The 22,159-nt window shown below is 43.9% G+C and overlaps 1 protein-coding gene across 1 annotated transcript in view; it reads right to left on the bottom strand.

Annotated features, from left to right (window-relative positions):
- Window positions 1–22,159, bottom strand: part of DGKG (diacylglycerol kinase gamma) — a 115,705-nt gene that overhangs the window by 12,945 nt on the left and 80,601 nt on the right. Inside the window, 2 exon segments of the mRNA XM_035132701.2 lie at window positions 1,767–1,968; window positions 10,468–10,558. Coding sequence (XP_034988592.2) covers window positions 1,767–1,968; window positions 10,468–10,558 — 293 coding nt within the window.

Genomic DNA, 22,159 nt, shown 5'->3' with positions numbered 1-22,159 from the left:
CAGTGACACAATGTGCCTGTCTTGATGACCTACAATGTGTCTGCTTTGGGAGCTCCTGTGGTGACAGCTACCATCCTGCGGCAACTTCTACTGAGCCATGAGAGGCAAAACAAAGTGTCCTTATCATTCTGGGATCTTACCTACCCGTCTTGTAACCTGCTTTTGCTCTAATTTCATAGGAAGTGTTACGTAAATTTCATGAAGGTTTCCCAAACAAAGCAAGTGGTAATTAGCATAAGTGAGACGGGTTTTGCAAGAGAGGAACTACTAGGCTAGAAAGAGGGGAGAAAAAAACACAAACCAGATCAGTTATCTTTATCTGTATCAGCTGAAGTCCCTGAGGGAAGAGAAGCCCTATCCTTGCCCACAGACAGCCCACTAAACTGGAAAAGCAGCTCCTGCAGCGCTAGAATTGCTAGCTTATACTGGGTGTGCCAGGTCTCCCTTGTGGCAGGTAAATATCTTCTCCATATGGCATGTCAATCAACTATTAGAGGCACGAGAGCTCTGCCAGAAGAGTTGCCAGCTCCAAGCAGCAGACTGGGCATCTCAGCAGAGTTATATAGACCAGGGATCCCAGCACTGCAACAAACTTGGATGCTTCTTCCGTTTCTTCACCTGCTTCAACAATATCATCACCAACTTTAATGACATCAATCAAAGCATCAAGGACTCATTCATCCAACACACCCTAATGTTATGTATGCCACCGTGTGCCAGAAATGCCCTTTGCTAGTTTAGAGTGCTGACAGGTTAAATGGGGAAGTTGTGATATAAGCGAACAACACAAAATGAACACAAAACAATTTTACCCCTGCCTTTATTTCTCCCCACCCCCTTCCTTTGTTGGTCTACCTGGTGTCAATTTCAATATTGTAAGCCCCTAGGGAGCAGGGACCTGACCTTTCCTAATTTGAAAGTGTTATGTAGCTGGATGGTACGGTAGTATGGAGATATGCAAATTACACAAACTAGATGCAAAAAAGTGCATACATTCACTTTTACAGGTTGGCTGTTATACTCTATTTCAGGCATCCCCAGACTTTGGCCCTCCAGATGTTTTGGACTACAATTCCCATCATCCCTGACCACTGGTCCTCTTAGCTAGGGATCATGGGAGTTGTAGGCCAAAACATCTGGAGGGCCACAGTTTGGGGATGCCTGCTCTATTTTAAAGGACAAAGAAGAGTCAGAGGCAGCAGAACTGGAGTTTTTAAACACACTTGATAAGGGCATAACTAAAGTTTAGCAGTGCAATCCTCTATCAAATTCTACACTGGCAGGGATTACGGCACAGCTTCCATTTATTCTAATGGAGAGGGATTGTGCCCTTTTGTATTGGCTTTGCATTACAGAGGTGATGTGTTCTGGTAATTTCTGTTATTGCTAGTTTTCGGCCTATTATTGTTGCTTACAAATATCTCAGCGCATATGCATACATGCCCACAGTGCTTTTTTTCTGGGGGTACGCAGGGGTGCGCATACCCCTGAACATTTTGTGAATCTTAAGTTTGGCCTCATTGAGGGGCAGTATTTTAATATGAGTAGGAAAGTGAGAGTGCCCCTAAACATTTTTAAAGAAAAAAGCACTGCGTGCCCATCACTATCACGAGCTGAGAGCCACAACACATATTTTTGGCTCTTCAAAACTGGCAAGTTTTTGAGTATGGATTGCACATGGGGCAGCAGCAGCTGCAGAAGGCCAGCTCTTAAAATGTCTGTAACTACCCATCCACTCATCCTATCGCAATCATAAATGCCCTTACCTTGACAACAGAACTTGAGCTCCTTGGCATCAGTAACCACTGAGGATTGTAACTTTTCAGGTACCTTCTTGCTCATCCGGTTATAGCTGCGTTGTTTCTTGGTCTCCCCCCAGAGATTGGAGCCGCCATACATGCTAGGAATGTTGAGGACTGCGATACCTTCCAGTGAAGTGCTACTCAGATCCAGAACTGTTCCATCACACTGGCAGATAATGGTGGGAGACAAAGATAAAGGAAGCTATTGTGAGGCATAAAATGCCCTGCATTAATGCACTTCATTGTTATGTATTTAGTTAAACACTTCTATCCCACTTTCCTAAAAGTCCAAGGTGAGTTCCAACTGCCAAGGAGCCAATAAAACACCACCTTTATCAAAACACATCACAGCATTAATGTACAATCAGAGTACCATTCTAAGACTGTTGAAAGCTTTCTGAAACAGAAAGGCATTGAATCCCCCCTCCTGCCTAAAGCTGAGCGATGGCTTAGAAGTGCACTCCAAAATCTCAAGGGCGCTAGGAAAACGACTCAGCATACTTTTTTTTACAGCTGTTTTTGTGCATTTACTGAAAGGACCTATCCTGCATGGGGCCTTGCTGAACGATTAGAACAAGTGGAGAGGTGTATGTGTACATATGTAGAGAAAGGCATTCTCTGAAGATAAAGGCCATGCGGGATTTCATGGGAGAGAACCAGTAGCTTGAATTGGGCCCAGAACCAAACATGAACCAAGTACAGTTGACATAAAACAGGCTGAATGTGTTCTCACTTCCCCTTTCCTCCATGGAGGCAAGTCCCAGCATTCTGAACCTGCAAAAGCCTTATGGGCAACATTACAAGGCCGCCCCAGATACCTACAGAAATTAATGTTGAAGATTATGCAAAGATAACGGCAGCAAGAGCCTGGGTGTGCAGCTGGTACATCTGATGCAAAATGCATGAAAGATACTCCTTGGTATGGCTTCTGCTTGGTGAAGTGGCAAAGCCTGATGGCAAAATTATTCTGATAAGGTAACTGAAATGCTTTCAACAACAGATAAACTCACCTCACTTAAAGTTGTGACAGTTAAAGTGGCAAATCACCAACACATTTGCTTCCAGGTACTCTCTCTCTCAACATAGCCTTAAAGGATATTTCCAGGGACGAATGACCCTGCAATTCCCTACAAAATGTACTTGCGTCCCCTTTTTATAAAAGGGGAGGGAGGCTTGAACAGTTTTTTTTAATTGACCCAAGAAGCTTGCTAGAAATGCTAGTCATCATAGGAGCAACAGTTCCAGACATCAACAGAAAGCTATGTTTAAAAAAGCAGGTCTAAATACAAGGTAGATAAACAGCAATAGAGTCGCTGCTTCAGTCCAGAAGGAACAATGATTGCCAACAGTTAAACTTGGTTCTGTTGTTTTTCACGGGAATATTATGATTGAACCTTCTCTGTGCTGCTGGGTAAGCAAAGGTCTGGCAGGCCACAGAACGTGATACAGATGCCATATATTCACACAGCAGAAGAACGAGCATCCAATGGGCAGAGAGAATGTTTCCCTCTTTAACCGTGCTCTGTCTCTGTGCCAGTGTGGTACAATGGCCTCTTTGAGAAGGGGCAGCTGACAGGCTGTTGGCAGGGAGACTGGAAGTAGACATTTGCAGCTGGGAAAAAAAACCCCAACTTTATTTCCAGGAGTCTATACCGTAACTGATGCCAATTTCCAAAACAAAACTGTCATTTCACTGTGCTCATGACTGATGCCTGGAGCCAGAGGGAGGGCAAACTGTTGCTTTCATGCCACCAGATTAACACTTTGCAGCCCTGAGAGTGGGAAATGAGGGCTATCCATTTCCACAAGCATTACGCCTAGGTGCCTTTCCCATTTCACTGATGTACTGCTGTACATCAGTACAGAACCTGAAAAAGGCTAAAATAATTTGGCTGGGTAAGTAGAATCCCTATATGCAATCAATAGTCTTTTCCTGTCTCAGAACATATATCACATCATGACAAGTGTTAGCACCCAAGCCTGTGTGGAGGTTATAACAACAGGCCTGGAAACTTTTCTTGCAGATCCTGGATGTGTAGTAACCTATTGTGATCATTTGGGTGGGTGATGGTTACTTCGCACATCATGAAAAGTGTTATTGTCTTTATTACTTCCCATGTCCCATGACTCAGCCATAGGACGGAAAACAGGTTCTGGGGCTAAGGCCAAGCACCAGCTGGGCACTGCTCACTGCATATCGCCCCAAAAGCTTCTGGCAAGATTTGCTGTTTGTATATTCCACATCTGACTTCAATTCTCAGCCATGAATCCCTTTTTGCATTGTGTTAAAACAAAATAGTCAAAGACAACCATTCTATTGAAAGACAGCTTTGTATCCCCCCCCCAAGGCCAGCTGGCTCACAGAGAAGCAACCCCAAAGAAGAATCAAAGGTACCAATTCTAAGGATGGGATGGAGCTGCAGGGTAGAGCATCTTCCATACCTCATTGCAGCTGGAAAGGGCAACTTCTATGGCTTCATATATATTATTCCTCAATATCTACCCTTCTTGTGTCTGAAATGCCTCTTTAGGAAGTATTTTATTGCCCCCTTGTTCTGAAAGTTAATTCCCCCCTAAATGCTTTACTTAAAGTCTCTCCACTTACTAACATGGTTTCTAAAGAACTGGAACTCTTGCTTTCCTTAAGCATGATTTTGCAAGTTTAAGCAAATGTCAGAATTTAGGAAATTTTGAAACTGTCTGATAATTTTTAAAAAGCATTTTAGGAGGATGGGCTTTGAAACTAAAGGTATCCACGTCTGCCCAGGTGTAAGTACTAAGTCTGCCATTTTAAGCAGTAACATGTGTTCTTGATTAAATTCAGAAGTCTGGTGATGGGCAATATTATTTAGCAATTCTTAAAAACATTAGGAGGCCACTGCAATATGTCAGAAAAATTTGACAACTGGGTACTGATGTAATGGGCCCACAGCCAGCAGGGTTCCCAGGTTCTGAGCTTTCATTTGAAAATTAATTATCACACCATCCCGAAAGAAACTAGGAAGCAAAATGTGCAGATATCCTTCTAACATATTTCTGTGAGAAAAGCCTGCCTGCCTGCTTCTACCCTTCACTTCTTTTACCCAAAGAGTCAGCGCTGTGATTGAAGAGCGAGTTGTTTTGATACCAGGTGATAGGAATCCCTGGTTCCTAAAGAGCTGCTGGTCTTTTGAATTAGTATAACATCTGACCTGGGTTGCTGTCTCACTAGTTTTAGGGCTCAGATGAGGTCATATCTTTCTTATAATGATTCAAAATGATCGTTAAGCTACATAAAACAGCATGAAAGGTAATGTGAGGGTAACAGTATTTGGGCAAGGGGGGGTTACTGCTCCACCAACCTCAGCCTGCCTTTAGCCAGCCCCCCAACTTCTGTCCTTCTTACTTACAACCAGTCCAGAGAGTGGCATGACCTGCCTGCTTCCTCCCCTTAGCTCTCACCCACATTTCCGCTTTCCTTGTCACTTTCCCCCTGGGAAAAGCTGCTGTTTACTGCTGAATCAGAGCAAACGTCAACTGTGTTTTATCTGAATTGATACTGGCTTCAATTTAGTGCTAAAAAGTGGGTTTGCTGGGTGAAAGTGGAAGGGCAAAGGCAAAACCTCCTCGGTGTGGATGAGCCTTAAGTCTCAGTGTTGCCCTTTTTAGAACTCAGAAAGCAGAAGGATGGCGACAAAACTAGAATTAGTTGGCTCAGCCTTGCGATTGGCTCTGACTCTGCCTAATGTTGGGCTCCCTGCCTTCCACCCTACTAATCCCAATGGTCATCAACCACCACTGGAGGATAAGCCTGCTAGAATCCAACACAGATGAGAAGGGCCTAGAAGTTGTAGTGATTCACAAACGGAATACAATCTCAGCAGTCAATGCCTGGAAAAGAAAGGCAAATGTTATTTTCGGCTGCACTTATTTTATAGATGTACTGGGTGTGCAGGACGTAGGAGGTAATAGTAGCGTTCACTTAAAAACCAAACCAGTAAAGCACCCCTCCCTAAATTTTAAGTAATGTTGGACAATGGGAAAAAAGTTCCCTAGGGAAGCTGTGGAATCCTGCAGGGGTTTTTTTGTTTTTTGTTGTTCACCCTGTTACTAAACGGATCAGAGATACAATTACTAGAAGGGAAGGTGAGGAGAAGTGTCCAAATGAGTGGGACCCAGACACTTGGGATGGCTCAGGTCCAACTGCGCGTACGTTTTGTGCTTTATAAAAAAGCATGCTTATTATAAAGCCCCTACCAAGGCGCTGAAAGCAAAAAAGGGAGCTGTAGAGTGAAAAATTGAGGGAGAAGGAAAAGGGCAACAACCACCCAGCAATGAGCAGTAGAGCATGTCCACATGGGGCTTTTGAGATGAACTGGATATGCTCACCCAGTGCAGCAAAGTAAAAGGGAAAGGACCCCTGGACTGTTAAATCCAGTCGAATTCGATTATGGGGTGCGGTGCTCATCTTTGCTTTTAGGTCGAGGGAGCCGGCTTTTGTCCTCAGACAGCTTTCCGGGTCATGTGGCCAACATGACTAAACTGCTTCTGGCACAATGGAACACAGTGACGAGTGCCAGAGCGCACAGAAATGCCATTTACCTTCCTGCCACAGTGAAAATCCAGACACAAAAATTGTTGAGCTTTTTTGTTTTTGTTTGGGGTGTGTGTGGCAAAATTGATGAGCTGCTTTTTTAGTTTTGCCCAAAGTTGCCATATGTCCATATTTTCCCAGACATTTTACCGATTTCTGCCCAGACACAGCTTCCAATTACAGTACAATCATACCTCGGTTTAAGTACGCCTCGGTTTGAGTATTTTCAGTTTAAGTACTCCGCGGACCCGTCTGGAACGGATTAACCCACTTTCCATTACTTTCAATGGGAAAGTTCGCTTCAGGTTAAGTACGCTTCAGGTTAAGTACAGACTTCCGGAACCAATTGTGTTTGTAAACCGAGGTACCACTGTATTCTGGATATGTCTGGGAAATTCCAAACGAATGGCAATCCTAGCCTATTTTTCTACTTGCACTGACATGCTTTCAAACTGCTAGGTTGGCAGGATCTGGGTCAGAGCAAAGGGAGCTCACCCCGTCGCATGGATTCAAACCGCCAACCTTCCGATTGGCAAGCCCAAGAGGCTCAGTGGTTTAGACCATAGCGCCACCCACGTCCTCACCTTTACCTCACCCAGTGCACTGCATTCCCAAAAGCTGCACATATACACAGAGTTAATCTAGGCTGTCACCTCCCCGCTCTGTGAACAATCCTAGAATATTAGCAAGGCTAGAACAGACAGGGCTATGTACACAACGGTGGAGGGAAGGATGCAAAAAGAACCCTAGTGGATCAGCCCAAAAGCTTATCTAGTCCAGCATCCTTCTTCCACTGGTGAACAAGGTGCCTCTGGGAAGCCCAGAGGCAGGACATGAGTGCAGCTGTGATCTCCTGCTGCTGTTTCCCAGTGCTCTCTCTGATCATTAGGTAGCAACCATGGATAGCCTTTTCCTCCATGAATTTGTCTACACCTGGGACCTTCAGCACATACTCCAGCAGCTGCTCCACCAGTGATCTGCAGTCCTTCCTCTGAGGATCATGGGGCAAGCCTTCAAAACAGGTGCCGCTTCCCTGTTGCCTTTAAAAGCACCACCGCTCAACCTAGTTCTGAGCACTGCTTTTGACAGGAGGCTATTATCTGTTGTGTTGGACAGGGGGAGTCATTTGCAAAACACTCCATCGCCAGGGCAAGGTTTTTGTGCCAGCTGACGTTTCTGCATTCCAGCTTTAATAAATAACTAATGAAAGGTTCATTTATCCACCGATGGGGAAAGGAGGAAGTTTACAGAAAACAACACCTCCCCAAAGCCCCAATACAAACTGTGTAAAAAAAGAAAAGAAAAAGAGAGAGTAAAATGACAGGGCTCTTATCAACCCCTGGCAAGCTGTTCACACTCCTCTCTAATTAAAGACTGTTTCCATCTAGCCCAAAGATTGCTGTATGCAGACACGGGGGTGGGGTGGGTTTGCACGCACACACGCACGCACGCACACACACACACACACTTCCAGCCAAGCTCTGAAGTACAGCTGTAAGGAGGAGGGGAAGAGGCTAAATTCTGCTCTCCTCCAACTGACTTCAGAGATGGCAAGAGCCCAGATGCTAGGACCAACAAGTACATTTGAAGGAGGATACCTCAGTGATGTGTATGCACTTTTCAAATGCTGCTTAGTGTCTATGGCTGTTTTTTCTTTTCACAGAACTGCTGCCTTTGGTATCTGAGGAGCTTCCTCCACTGCAAAGAAACTGCCCCCCCCCCCCCGTGCACCCAAATTAGCAGTGGATGGCAATGTCACTAAAGGATAGGCTGGACTGAACTACTGGCTGTTTGCAGAAAAAGAAAGCTCCTGTTTACACATTGAACAATGAAGGGCAACAGGATATTTATTGTTAGCTGGATCTGAATGTGTTTTAATCCAAAGACTTGCTCATATCTGTAACTGGGAGCCCGAAGCAGGATTCCAGCTTCAATTAGCAATAAGATGAAGATTGTTTTCAGGAAGGCTGTGGAAGTCATAGCCCCGGAGGGAAAAGGAAGTGGCCCTCCAGTAATGTCCCTTAGGCAAAGCTTTCCTGGGAACTTTTCTCTTGACTCCCTCCTGGGCTGTGAATCCATGTTTGGAAGAAAGAGGCAAAATGTACTCGCTTCCTAGCCTCCCCTCTTCATTGCATTCAGAAGCACAGTGGAGACTAAGAGAATGCACCAGACTTTCTTTTAATCTGGTCATTTCCTGACAACCTATTTATTTGAGCATTCATCCTGAATTGCTCGCACAAAGTGTGCAGGGAGGTTAGACACCATCGGCTGAACATTCATTCTGATTTGCTTGTCAAGAGGTTCTATGGCACTGAGTCAAGCAAGTGTTGTTCCACTCTTTCCAGTGCATTTTCCCATCACTTTCCTTATGCCATCATAAATGGCCAAGCCTTTAAGGTGCTACAAGATGGTTTGAAACTTCTGCCATAATGTTTAGAAAAAATGCGTGCAACAAACCTGTTCTTCAATTATTAGTATGGCTGGTTAAATAAAATGTATAAGATCAAAGTTTTAGCTGATTAACACATTCGATTTGTGTTTGGGCCAAACACTTTCTGAATGCAGCAACATGCTTTCCTTGTTTTTAGATGATGCGCTTACATATCATAGCAGACATTACAATAGAAGAGGCATTCCTTTGTGTATGGGAGAATGCCTCTTTTAAAATGGGACTTGACACCTACAGTTTTTATATGCATCTAACTATATATTCATAGTATGTTGGGAACGCCTCCCCCAACCCTGCTACCCAGTTAGACAGTGGCACAATTTTAGCCGATTAACATTTTAATCTATTGATCTAACCAGCCAGTTGATTAAATTGATTAAACATTGCAGTCTTTATTATTTCTTATAATCTGGAAAAAAAAGTTCAAGCAATTTGGAGCTCCATTGCTGATGTTAGTTGCCTATCAAAAATACTCTCAGCGTTGACTAATAGTATGAGGGCTTGTTTGGAAATACAGGAACCAGATCCCTTTGTCATTTGGATTTAGCCACTAGTATAAATCCTCCCCCCCCCCCCCGTCTATTACACAGATTATCAGGAAACCAGCATGGGAGCAGAACAAGTGCTAAATAATAGGTATGGTACCTTAACTCAGCATCTCAAGTCTTGGAAGATCTCCACTGTGGGCAAGTCTTAATTGCCTGCAAAGCTTATGGTTGCCTAATGGATTTGATCCATACCTGCTTTGGGCATGAAAGGACAATGGGTTTCTTTCCTGCTATTAGTGTTAATTAGCCTAGAAATGCTACAGTGAAAGTGTTATCACAAAATATTGGTGTTGTGAATGGCCACTTGGGATTTACCCACACTTACCTTTTCTCTTTACTCTGTTCTTTCCAGGCACAGTGCATGCTTTTAAACTGCATGTCCAATCAACCTTTCCCCATGAAAACCTGCTCTTTATAGCTCAATTGGAACAGACGTCAATCTGTGGCAACCCCAAATTGACGTTTGCACCTATTAAGCACTAAAAAGTGGCTTGTTGCAGGGAAAGCTCCAGGGCAAAAGAAAACCCCTTCAAAATGCTCAGACACAGTGCTTTTAAGTATGGACTTGTGCCTGGAAAGTGTGGGGCAAAAGGTAAGTGTGGATAACCCTTAATTTGGAGTGTCACAGACTCTACCTTTTATAGTTCATTGCCACTTGACCTGACTTTTTACATTTCCCCCCTTTCCTCTGAATTCATAGCTATAACACTCATGGCATCTGATGAACTGCAGTCTAGTCTGTGAATGGTGAAGCCATAACACCTGTATATACTTGTAAATTTTTAGGGTCCTTCATCGCTTTTGTCGCAACCAACTAACATGGTTATTCCTCCGGAAGCAATGAATTTATGGCGACTCTGAAAGCTGATCCCTACATCATTGCTGCTATGTCAAAACTCCTGGAAAAGGAGTATTCCCAGCAGCTTGTGTGTGACAGTTGTAGGATCAGCTTAATGGAAAGAGGGGGCTGGAAGGGAAACTTGTATCATTACTGAGAATTACACACATAGTCTCCTGGGCAAGAAAGAGGCACTGCAATCACCTGGACAACAGTCTCCAGTAGAAGCAGCAATTTCAGGATCCCTGGAAACTCACCTCAATCTCTACATAGTCGTGGAGCTTCTTGCAGGTGGCGGCAAAGGTTTCCGTTGTGCCAAATTCAAAATACCAAAGTTTATTCTTCATTCTGACAGAGAGAACAAAGAGAGGGGGGCATTACAGAAGGCGAGATCCCCTCCATTATCTCCTTTTCTGAACATACTGTCCTCTCCAGCGGTCACTGAGCACCATACCTACTGCAAATGTTTGCATGCAGAGAACTACCACACTGCCACTGGAAACAGCTAGAAAAGAACATCTTTTGCCTCCCAGAAAATTAGGGCCATTGTACGATTGAATTCTCAGCTGGCACCATAATCTTTTGTGCAGGGTGGTCTGGTGAAATGCAGGAGATGGGAAGAGATCCAAGACTAAATTCACAGGGGCATTTTCAAACCATTGCACAGAGAGAGTACCAAGGCTCCGCAGAAATAAAAACTTGGAGTGCTTATCCAGGCTTACTCCAAAGTATCTGTGTTTGGACAATAGATTTGCAAATCCTAGTTGAAAGACTGGGAACAGTGTGATCTCTCTGTACTGTAATCCACACAGAATAGGTGGCTGGGGGGATCACCTTGCTGTAGAGGGACAGGCATGCTGCTGTTGGGCTCCTGTAAGCATAGAGGAGGTGATGAGGTGTCCATAATCCTCAAAGAATAAAACAAAATAAATGCAAACAATGCATTTCTCTGTTTTTCATGAAGGGCGTGTGTGTGTGGGATTTCTAAAGGAGAGTAAGCTTGGTGATGTGATAATTGCCACTTAAAAGGTGGGGGGGGGGGTTTTGTAGATCAGGCATCCCCAAACTGCGGCCCTCCAGATGTTTTGGCCTACAACTCCCATGATCCCTAGTTAACAGGACCAGTGGCTGGGGAAGATGAGAATTGTAGTCCAAAACATCTGGAGGACCGAAGTTTGGGGAAGCCTGGTGTAGATGATCACATGTGACCTGGACTGGTGTAGTGGGAAGAATGTCAGCCTCTAAAGCATTTTGTGTTTGTGTGCGTGTGCAAAATGGCCTTGGTGAAGGGGAAGGTATTGCCTATCATCCTCCACAGGCATTCTCTGACTGCCTTCTCCAGAGCAACTGCAACAAAAGTACTACCAGAATGAAGAGTCAGATTTTCCTAGATTTTAATGTTTAATAGATTATTTTATTTCATTTTTCTGTTGGAAGCCGCCCAGAGTGGCTGGGGAAAACCAGCCAGATGGGCAGGGTATAAATAAATTATTATTATTATTATTATTATTATTATTATTATTATTATTATTATTATACAAATGTAGCACATCTCATGTTGGGGGGGAAGGCATCATTCCTGAAACAGAAGCATCATGAAACATCAAGGGATGCCATCCAGACTGCATGCAGTAAAATGGTAAAAACTGCATGCTTATCACGCTAAACACTGATCATCCCAAGGAAGATGGCAACTCTCTGGGAAACTACCAAGGGTCACCCACTCAAAGCTGGTTAGAGCTGGGTGCCAGGCTGGAAACAATTCGGCTGAATTCCTGCCTTTGGCTGAGTGAGAAATACCACAAAGGCAGCTTTCCATGTGGCACCTTGCTATGTTTGCGAAGAACTTGAGCTTTTATGCATATGACTTAAAACACTGCAAATGTATCAGGAGCAACAATAATAGGTCAGCATCCTTTCATTGTGTGCACACGCAAGAGACTCGGGGGAAACAGCTCCTTTGTTCCTTGGCTGTTGTCTGTGGTGGTGGAATACAGCAGTCTGAGGTTCCTGCGAGGGAAGGTCATGCAAAGCTTTGTCCTGGAACCCAATGTGAGTCTTGCACCACCACCATGGAATGGTGGCATATTCCATCTCCTTTGTGGGGTAATTAAGACAGCAGGTGCAATAACAGCAATATCAGCTCAAGGTTAAGCTGATACTTAACATTATTACTTTTATGAGCTCATACACATTTACCTTTGCTGTGTGTTTCTAGGCAAAGATCTGGGCTCTCCAGGTCCGTATCCAAGCATGGTGTGTGTGTGTGTGTGTGTGTGTGTGTGTGTGTGTGTGTGTGTGCTTTCCCCATATTTCACTGCTGAATCGGACCAAACAGCAATTGGGTTTTCTACGGATTGCCATTTGCTCTGATTTAGCAGTAAAATACAAGTTTTCCCCCGGAAAAGCTTTGGGACACACCCACAAAACCATGCTCAGACCTAGAGTCCTAGAAACCTTTGCTTAGAAAGCAAGGAGCAAAGATAAGTGTGGATGAACCCAAAATTCATCAACAAGGCTTCATGTTGATATTTTATTTTAAGAAGTATAAGCAAAAAGGGGAAAATATCAGGGGAGAATCTCAATTGTTTGAAACTCATAAAGCCAATTAAAATTCTGAAAATTTTGCCTAATTTCAGATTTATGAAAAAAAAGACAATAAAGATCTATTCTATTCTATTCTATTCTGTTCTAAGAGGGCTAAAGCCATGGAAAAACATGTACTTTTGTACTCTCTACCATTCACTTCTTCATAATAAGACTTGGCCCAGTTAGCTTGATGATCACTGTGGCTCTCCACTGCAAAAGATCCAAAAATTCAACTCAAACTGGAAAAAGAAAATTGTCCTGCACTAGCCTTTTGATTGAGCTAAGAGCCTTTGGGGACAGAGATCAGGCTTACCTGGTTTCTTGTGCTAATAAAACTGCGTGGGAACCTCACTGAACCTCGCAGGGACAATTTAGTCCTGGAGAAAGGGATTGAAATCACTAATGCTAAATGCAATAACAACCAGAAGCACAGTGCCTCTGTGTCCTTGCTGGATAATCATGGTTCTCATGAACAGAATGCGGGAACAATCAATGCTGCCATGTTTAGAACAGCTAGCTGATTAAACATGAGTCAGCAGAACAAAGCTAATGCGAGATAAGAGAAGAGAAATGTCTTTGAGGAAGGGATAGGGGAGTGACTACATTTTTTTGTTTTTTAACAACACCTGGCTACAGAATTAAGCAGGACTCCAAACCCCTTGCTCCACCCCCATCGTTCTGCCCAGACACTGAGGTCCAGTGCCGAGGGCCTTCTGGCGGTTCCCTCGCTACGAGAAGCCAAGTTACAGGGAACCAGGCAGAGGGCCTTCTCGGTAGTGGCACCCACCCTGTGGAATGCCCTCCCACCAGAGGTCAAAGAGAACAACAATTACCAGACCTTTAGAAGGCATCTCAAGGCAGCCCTGTTTAAGGAAGCTTTTAATGTTTGATGGATTTCTGTATTTTAATATTTTGTTGGAAGCCGCCCAGAGTGGCTGGAGGAACCTGGCCAGATGGGCGGGGTAGAAATAATAAATTATTATTATTATTATTATTATTATTATTATTATTATTATTCAGCAGCACCAGCTCTTTGGCAACAGGGAAAGCAATGGAATCTTCTTGGAAGTTTCTAAGAGTTGCCTCAACACTGCAAAAAAAGGCACCTGCTCAAGGATAGGTAACTTGCTGCCCTTCAGATGTTGCTGAATCACAACTCCCATCATCCCTCATCATTGGCTGTGCTGGCTAGGATTGATGGGCACTGCAGTCCAACAACATTGCAGGGTGGCCAGAAGTTCCCTGCCACTACTTTAAGTGTAAAATATCCTTAGATAATCCAACGTCAGTTCAATGTATTCAGTCATTATATATATATATACCAATTTATATGTCATATGGATACCCAATATGAACTACAACATATGACTGAATACATTGAACTGATGTTGGATTGAATCACGAGCGATATGACCTTTATGGTTGTGTTATTTAAGTTATTCTGCGTTATAAGTTTATAAATTAGTGTTTGATTACAGCAGCTGGTTACACTTGTTGTATAATTGATACTTTTTTTTTTTTTGAACATACTTTTTATTAATTTTACAAAATACAAAAAAGCAAAAAAAAAAAAAGGTACATACTTAAACCCCTTTTCCACCTCCTTCCTACCCACCCACATGGGTCCTCCCCTGCCACAGAAGTATCCCATGTATGTGAACAGTCAGAGATGGTCCATTTTATGCTTGGGTTTCTGTCCTCCCCCCCCTCCCCTGGCCCCAAAGCCCCCCCCTGCCACCAGGGAGCTCCAGCAAACCAGGGCAGTACGCAGGAGGACATCCATCCAACCATCTATTGTCATACCAAAAAAAAAAAAAAAAAAAAAAGAGAAAAATAGAAATAGGAAAAAAGGGGGAAAAAAAAGAAAGGGCGAAAAAAGAAAAAAGAAAAAACAATACAAAACAAAAAAATTTTTTCTTTCATTCATAGTTGTAAAACCATATTTTGTGGGCTTCCCCTCCCCCCCCCTTCCCCGGTTTTCATCCCTTTTTTATCATCTGCAACAGTTTCTTACTTTATAAAAATACACCTTTGCATCTTATACAACTTATAAATCAATTGTTAACATTTTCATCTAATATTCAAATCACTGAGAAATCAAACTCCCATTTTCTCTTCCCGTGCCTAATTTTTTGTTTTTTCTCCCTCTATAAGCCTCCATATTTTCACATTTTCCAAAATCCATTCACTTTTAAAACTATAACTATTCTCAATTTAACCTTACATCCCCGATTGCCGGCTTCCCCCCCCAATCCAGCAAATTCCAAAATCAGCAGACCAGTTATAAACCTGTTAATCCATCCTTAATCACAACATCACTTTCCCTTCACCCCACCCCCTGTTTACAGTCTTTTGTCATCCAGGCCACCATACAGGACCCCTGAATTTCTTCTCTTCTCTGCATATTTTTTCCTTCTTCCCTGTGGGCGTTCTGGAGTTCCAATGATACCAATCGTGCCCCCCTCAAAAGCAGGGCACTCCATCCAACTTTTTGTAAAGTAAAGTCATCATTTTTTTCGTGGTGTGCTTCATTTTGTGTTGAATCATCACAATCCTCATCTTCTTCTTTTCCTTCCCCATCATTGTCATTCTCACATTCATCTTTTTCAGCGTCAAAAGCTTCATCTCCTAAAAAATCATATTCCGCCATCACCTCCTGGAATTTTTCCTGTAACTCTTGCCGTCGTGTCTCCTCTTGACATAACTCTATTCTTGTTTCCCACATTAAGGTCAAAACAGACCGCTGGAACTCAGGGGAACACTTTTTTGTTGACATATTTCAGTCCTGCCAAGGTCAAAACTTGTCACGTGGGGTGGAATATGATCACAGTTTATTTTTCGACTCCATTTTAACAAGCTGGCTGCATTCTTCAAGTCTTATTGACAATAAAGTTCGAACTCACATTCCACAAACACTTAAGCCAAAAAAGAAATTCCACAAAGTCCAGAAATACAAAGTGAAGTAAAATTTGACTTATAAAACCTGACAACTCACTGGGTTGTCTGGGCTGCCGGCTCCCGAGTGGAAAGGTTTTTTTCTTAGGCTGTGCCTCTTATTGCAGGGCAATCATAAACCGCAGTCTCTCTCCCCTTTTCACCCTGCATCAAAGGGGAGATTCTCTTTGATGCCTTTGAGGGATCCTTTGAATTGTAAATCTTCTGTTTATGGCTTCGGGTTTCTATTTACTGTCTCTTTTGTTGCCGTGGGGGGGGGGGTGGCTTCCTCTTTTCTCCCCTCTCTCCCAGATCCAAATTGTTTTATAGTAATCCAAATCATGAGGTTACTTACAGTCTTTTCCAATCGTTTTATTTTCGGAAGAATCCAGCGCTCTCCGCCTTCGGCTTGAAGCTTCTCCCTGCTAGAATAACGTTGCCGCTCAAAATGGCCCCCGCGACTTCTACCCTCCTCGCTCCGGAGCTCTTATTAGAGCTAGCCGAAGAGTTGGGGAGTCCGGATTGGGTCTGTGCCGAGCAAATTGCCCTCGGGACGCCCTTCCCGAGGTTCTAAGGGGCGCAGCGTCGCTCTCGCTGCCCTCCCCACTCCTAGCAGAGACGGGCCGTCTCGGAGACGAGACAAAGCCCCGCCGATCGACGCTGGCGCTGAACCCGGAAGCCCACTTGTTGTATAATTGATACTTGCTACTTGTAACCTAGGTTTGTGTTGTGCGAGTTACACTTTATATGTTTAGCTGAAATTAGTTCCTGCCCCAATAATAGGGATAATGCATTGGGAATGGGCCCAGCGAACTGAACGGGATGTGCACAGTGTCCTTTGTATTTGTTGCTTTGTTGCTGCTTTTATTTGATATATGTCCCCTTGAGCATTTTTAATTGAAAAGCAAGCTTTTTAAAATTAAAAAACCAAACTCCAAATCAACCAGATAAAATAATTACGTGAAAAGAAATTGGGATCTTACATTATTTTCAATCACTTCAGTGGTATTTGCTTAGGAGGAATTTCTGAACGATTGTGCCAGTTTCCTCGCAAACAGCTGCAAGGCCTGAGAGATTTAGGGGCTCTGTGTTGAACAGCCAACCTAGGACCCTCCCTCCCTCCAGATTCTCCAAATGAGGACTACAGTGAAACCATAGCCTCACTGGCAAAGAAGAGCAGAACAGCAAAATGTAAGGAGGTGTGGGGTGGATGAGAAACCCGCCCACGTTCAGTCGAGAAAGAAAAGGCAGGGAAGACAGGTTGATTTACTAAATGCAAACACACATGTCAGGCAGTATTTATTTTCACCCTGCTACGCACCTCATCCTGACATTGTTAGAGTTGTCGTCAGAGGTTCAAAAATTGCACGGTTAATTTTTAAAAAAAGGCAATTATACATGTCTGCATAAAGTTTGCATAATTTTGAACTAACTGCGGCTTGTTAAAAACAACTTTGCAGATTTTATACTTTTTCATCCCCCCCTTTTTTTTGCAGGGGAGGAAGTGCTCAGGAGAGACTAGGGGGGAAAAGCCCAAAAGCAGTATGTGGAAGGAGGGGTGTGGCCTGATGAAGCACTCACTAAGAGCTGTGCTGAGTGATGGCTTCCTAGTCCCTGATTCCTGGGAGCTGTGCCCAGTCTTTAGAGGAACCGACCAAAATGTTTTCAGGTACGTATTTCTACACAATCATGCGACGTGTCTCAGAAATGTGCTCTGTTCACAGAACAGCTGACATTTTCAGGATCAAGTTTCAGACATTCAGTGCTTGAGACTATATACCCTGCATCTTGCAAGGCAGACAACCTTGCAGATTCTTAGTTTATCAGAGGCTTTAGTTTATCAACAGCTACATGCAGGGGGGTTGCTAAGTACAGACCTATGACACAAATTTCCATCAAGTTTGCATATGCTATAGCATACATGACTCTGGGCAGTTAAGATGCTGGGTGTCTGCACCACCACTGCATTTTGCAGGGTTCTCAGCCACCTTTAAGTCAATTGGGGGGGGGGTTAAAAAGCGGAGGGGAAGTAGCAGATGATCTGGGCTTCACTGCAAAAGGCCCATGGCTTGAGCCCTTAACAATGCCCTTGGCTACATATGGAAAGGGCTATTATAGAAAAGCAAAGTGTGTCAGTATAAGAGTGTGTGATCAGCTTGGTACAAGTTGCCTCTGACCCTTGACCACTGCTCTTCAGCTTATCGGCAAGATGTGGAGCAGGACAATGAATGTTATTTCCTGCTTACACTCCTGATAGCCCTTATCGCCAGCTGTCTTCACCCAAAGACAACAGACTTCAGCTGCAACCCGGTCTCTTGGGAACCCAGGGGTTTAACCGTTGTCAAAGCCAAGGTGGACGTGGAGTAATCATACAGTTCTGGTCCTTTACTATTCCTAGACTGAAGCAGGGAGATCCTAATGTAAAGGAGGGACTTTCAGATATGAGATTAGAGTTGAAGAACCTGTGGCCCTTCAGATGCTGAGTCCACAAGGTCCTCTCTCCAATTCTGTGAAGGCCAACCCATAAGCACATCCACTCCCCCCACTCCAGATTAGGTTTGAAAGCAATCACGCTTTCAAAGCTGTTTACACCTGCAAAAGTTTTGGGGTGGTCACACAGCTTCAGTTCGCATCAGTGCGTATCCCATAATTTCCCACTATTGAAATCCCATAACTTTTTTTTTTTTACTGCAAACGTTCTGGTTTGTTGTTGTTTCATTTCTGCTAAACTCTGAACAACAATGTGGTCATATTTGGGAAGCATCGCACAACAAACTAAAGTAGAATAATGCACTATAAAGACAGGGTTGCCATATGTCCGGACACAGCTGGTATTCAGCCCTCCTTCTTTAAAAATGCATGGTTGTTTTTTTTTTAGATTTCGCAAAAAAAAAGGCTGAACAACTTTTGTGACCAGATTTACATTTTGAAATATGGCAACCCTATAAAGAACATATTGCAAAATACATTTGTTGTTGTTGTTTAGTCATTGAGTCGTGTCCGACTCTTTGTGGCCCCATGGACCAGAGCACGCCAGGCACTCCTGTCTTCCACTGCCTCCCGCAGTTTGGTCAGACTCATGTTGGTGGCTTCAAGAACACTGTCCAACCATCTCATCCTCTGTCATCACCTTCTCCTTGTGCCTTCAATCTTTCCCAACATCAGGGTCTTTTCCAGGGAGTCTTCTCTTCTCATGAGGTGGCCCAAGTATTGGAGCCTCAGCTTCACGACCTGTCCTTCCAGTGAGCACTCAGGGCTGATTTCCTTAAGAATGGATAGGTTTGATCTTCTTGCAGTCCATGGGACTCTCAGGAGTCTCCTCCAGCACCATAATTCAAAAGCATCAATTCTTCGGCAGTCAGCCTTCTTTATGGTCCAGCTCTCACTTCCATACATCACTACTGGGAAAACCGTAGCTTTAACTATACGGACCTTTGTCGGCAAGGTGATGTCTCTGCTTTTTAAGATGCTGTACTGCTGTACTGTACATACAGTACAGAATAAAACTCTAGTCTGGAGGGGCCCCCAAGAAATGTTGAGGAAGCTTCTTTCCACACAGGAGGCTTCCAGAAGGGGGCTTAATGTTGCAAATGAGCCATTCAGATATTCAGGTCATTTCTAACATGTTGTTGTTTTTAAACTGACTGGATTTCCACTCCAGATTAAATCGCTGGGGTGGAGGGTACTGGCTGGCATTTTTATGCCAATGACATCATGAGGACTTGGTCAAAACACTGCATGCATGAACAGCATCCCTCCCACAAGAAACATATTGTCTTGTTATAATCAATGGTGGTCATGCTCCTTAAGACTGGGCTGTGGAGCTGGGCTCCATCTATGTCCAGTGCTTGGGATTGAAGGATTAAAAAAAAACAGGAGGGGGAAGAGAATCAGAAGTTAGGGGTTAGCAGCAGACAGAGAACGAAACAGGGCCAGCCCTACCATTAGGTAGAGTAAGGGAGCCACCTCAGGTGGCTGATTTTGGATTACATAAAAGGCAGAAAATTGTTATTTAGTTTGTTATTATATTTTTACTGCTGGGGTGTGTGTAAGTGTTAGGGTTCTAAGGCAACTTTTTGCCTCACATTACACAATACCTTAAAGGGCCCTGGGTTTTATGCAGCTTGACTTTGAAGGAGAGGGATTCGCTGCTCTGCTTCAGGCAGCAAAATGGTGTCGGCTGAAAAGGAGAGTCCCCTTCATCCCAATACACTTTGCATTGTCACTCTCACCCCAGCGCCTGAGGACTTCCTCTCTCTTTTTAATTGCATGTCTGATGGCACCTCTCTAGCCTAAGATGACTCCAGTGCACTCCTAAGACCATGGTAACCTAATAGAGATTGTTTACAGGAAGTGTGTTCATGTCCGAGCTTCATTCCCTGTACCAAAATTCTCACTCAGTCCCCAGAAATCTTTCAAAGGTTTAAGGACTGCTGTAATGCTGTAAAGACAGAAACAGCAGCTGTTCTACTCCCGGCCACCTGTAGGTGTAAAAACATCTCCAGAACTAAATAAGGCAGCTCTGAGGTATGGTGCATGTCACTAGGTGCCTTGCTAAATACTCTTCTTCGCATTGTGTGGTGCCCTGCTCCTTCCTAAAAAAACACACACACGTTCTTGCCTTTCAGATTTATTAAATTTAACCAAATTTATATACCGTTGGATCGTAGTAAAACCTCTAAGCAGTTTATAAGAGAGTTGTCTACTTGGAGCTTTCTTGAAGAGAGAAGGCTTGGATTTGAATTCATGTGGGAAAGCCACAATCTGCATCTTTTCTGTCCAATGGAACAATTGTCAGAATGTGTTTGCATAGCACGAACAGGCGTTTTGTGCTATTCTAGGCTGGAGAAAACACCCAGAACACTATTGTCTGACTTGAAAGGGGTTTATAAAGGCTTCTGTACATTATCAGCCTTCCCTAACTGGGCATCCTCCATATGGCTTGAACTACAACTCCCATTAACCTTAACCATGTACACAGCCATTTCTATTCTTCCACTGCCATGTCTGGTGAGGATTTGCAAGTTTTTTTTTAAAAATAAATAAATACAAAAATGTCAAAACCTGTTTACCATAGGCAAAAATGGACGAGTTAACAAAATGTGCAGCAATCCCTCTATCAAACTGTGTTGGCTCTGGAGGAACCACCCTCTCCCATTGTCTGCTTTCAAACTTAAAGAAGCCATTTAAGATAAAGGTAAAGGGACCCCTGACCATTAGGTCCAGTCGTGACCGACTCTGGGGTTGCGCGCTCATCTCGCATTATTGGCCGAGGGAGCCGGCGTATAGTTTCCAGATCATGTGGCCAGCATGACAAAGCCACTTCTGGCGAACCAGAGCAGCACACGGAAACGCCGTTTACCTTCCCGCTATAGCGGTTCCTATTTATCTACTTGCATTTTGATGTGCTTTCGAACTGCTAGGTTGGCAGGAGCTGGGACCGAGCAACGGGAGCTCACCCCGCCACAGGGATTCGAACCACTGACCTTCTGATCAGCAAGCCCTATTTTGTCAATATTGGAGTAACTACTAGCTCTGCTCACAAATTCATTTGGAAGCAGTGCACAAGATGGGTTCAGCAAGTGTCAGGGTATTCACACACATCTCACCACAAATGTTTGAAAGTCAAGCAGACCTTCCTTTATGCATTTTCTCTTAAATGTCCAAAGCTTGCCTCTGTCAGGCGCAGGACTCTGGATGAAGTAGACTACTGGTGAAACTTTCTACATCCATTACAGAAGGTTCTGGGGCATGGCCTAGGGCTGGGGTGAAAAATCTTTTTTGGCCTGGTGCCTGTATTACCTCTGTGGATAGCTGTGGGGAGTTGCTTTCATCTAGACCAGGCATAGGCAACCTTGGCTCTCCAGATGTTTTGGAACTACAACTCCCATGATCCCTGACCGCTGGCCCTGTTAGCTGGGGATCATGGAAGCTGTAGTTCCAAAACATCTGGAGAGCCAAGGTTGCCTATGCCTGATCTAGACAGTGGATGGGGTGATCAGACCCCAAACCAGGCAGGTCCAGATGTGCACACAATCACACACCCTTAACACACAAACACTGAAACTCTTAAAAGGCTCTAGATCAGGCATGTCAAACTTGTGGCCCTCCAGATGTTTTGGACTACAATTCCCATCTTCCCCAACCACTGGTCCTGCTAGCTAGGGATCATGGGAGTTGTAGGCCAAAACATCTGGGGGGCCGCAAGTTTGACATGCCTGCTCTAGATATTGAGTCAGGACATGATGCAGAACATTGACTGGGACTCTTGAGTCTCTTGTTTTCTTTCATGAACTGAGAATGCATCCATACACACTTAGTTGAAGATTGCAGGAACAGATTAGTCGCAGTGGACAAGCAAACTTTTAAGGAAGTATATCCACACATGGAGGAGATATAAAGCTGCGTTATACTGAGTCAGATCAT

Source organism: Zootoca vivipara, chromosome 5, assembly GCF_963506605.1.
Source record: "Zootoca vivipara chromosome 5, rZooViv1.1, whole genome shotgun sequence".
In the NCBI taxonomy this organism is placed as follows: Eukaryota; Metazoa; Chordata; class Lepidosauria; order Squamata; family Lacertidae; genus Zootoca; species Zootoca vivipara.
Note: the sequence above shows the minus strand (reverse complement) of the source record. Positions and strands in the feature narration are given on the sequence as shown.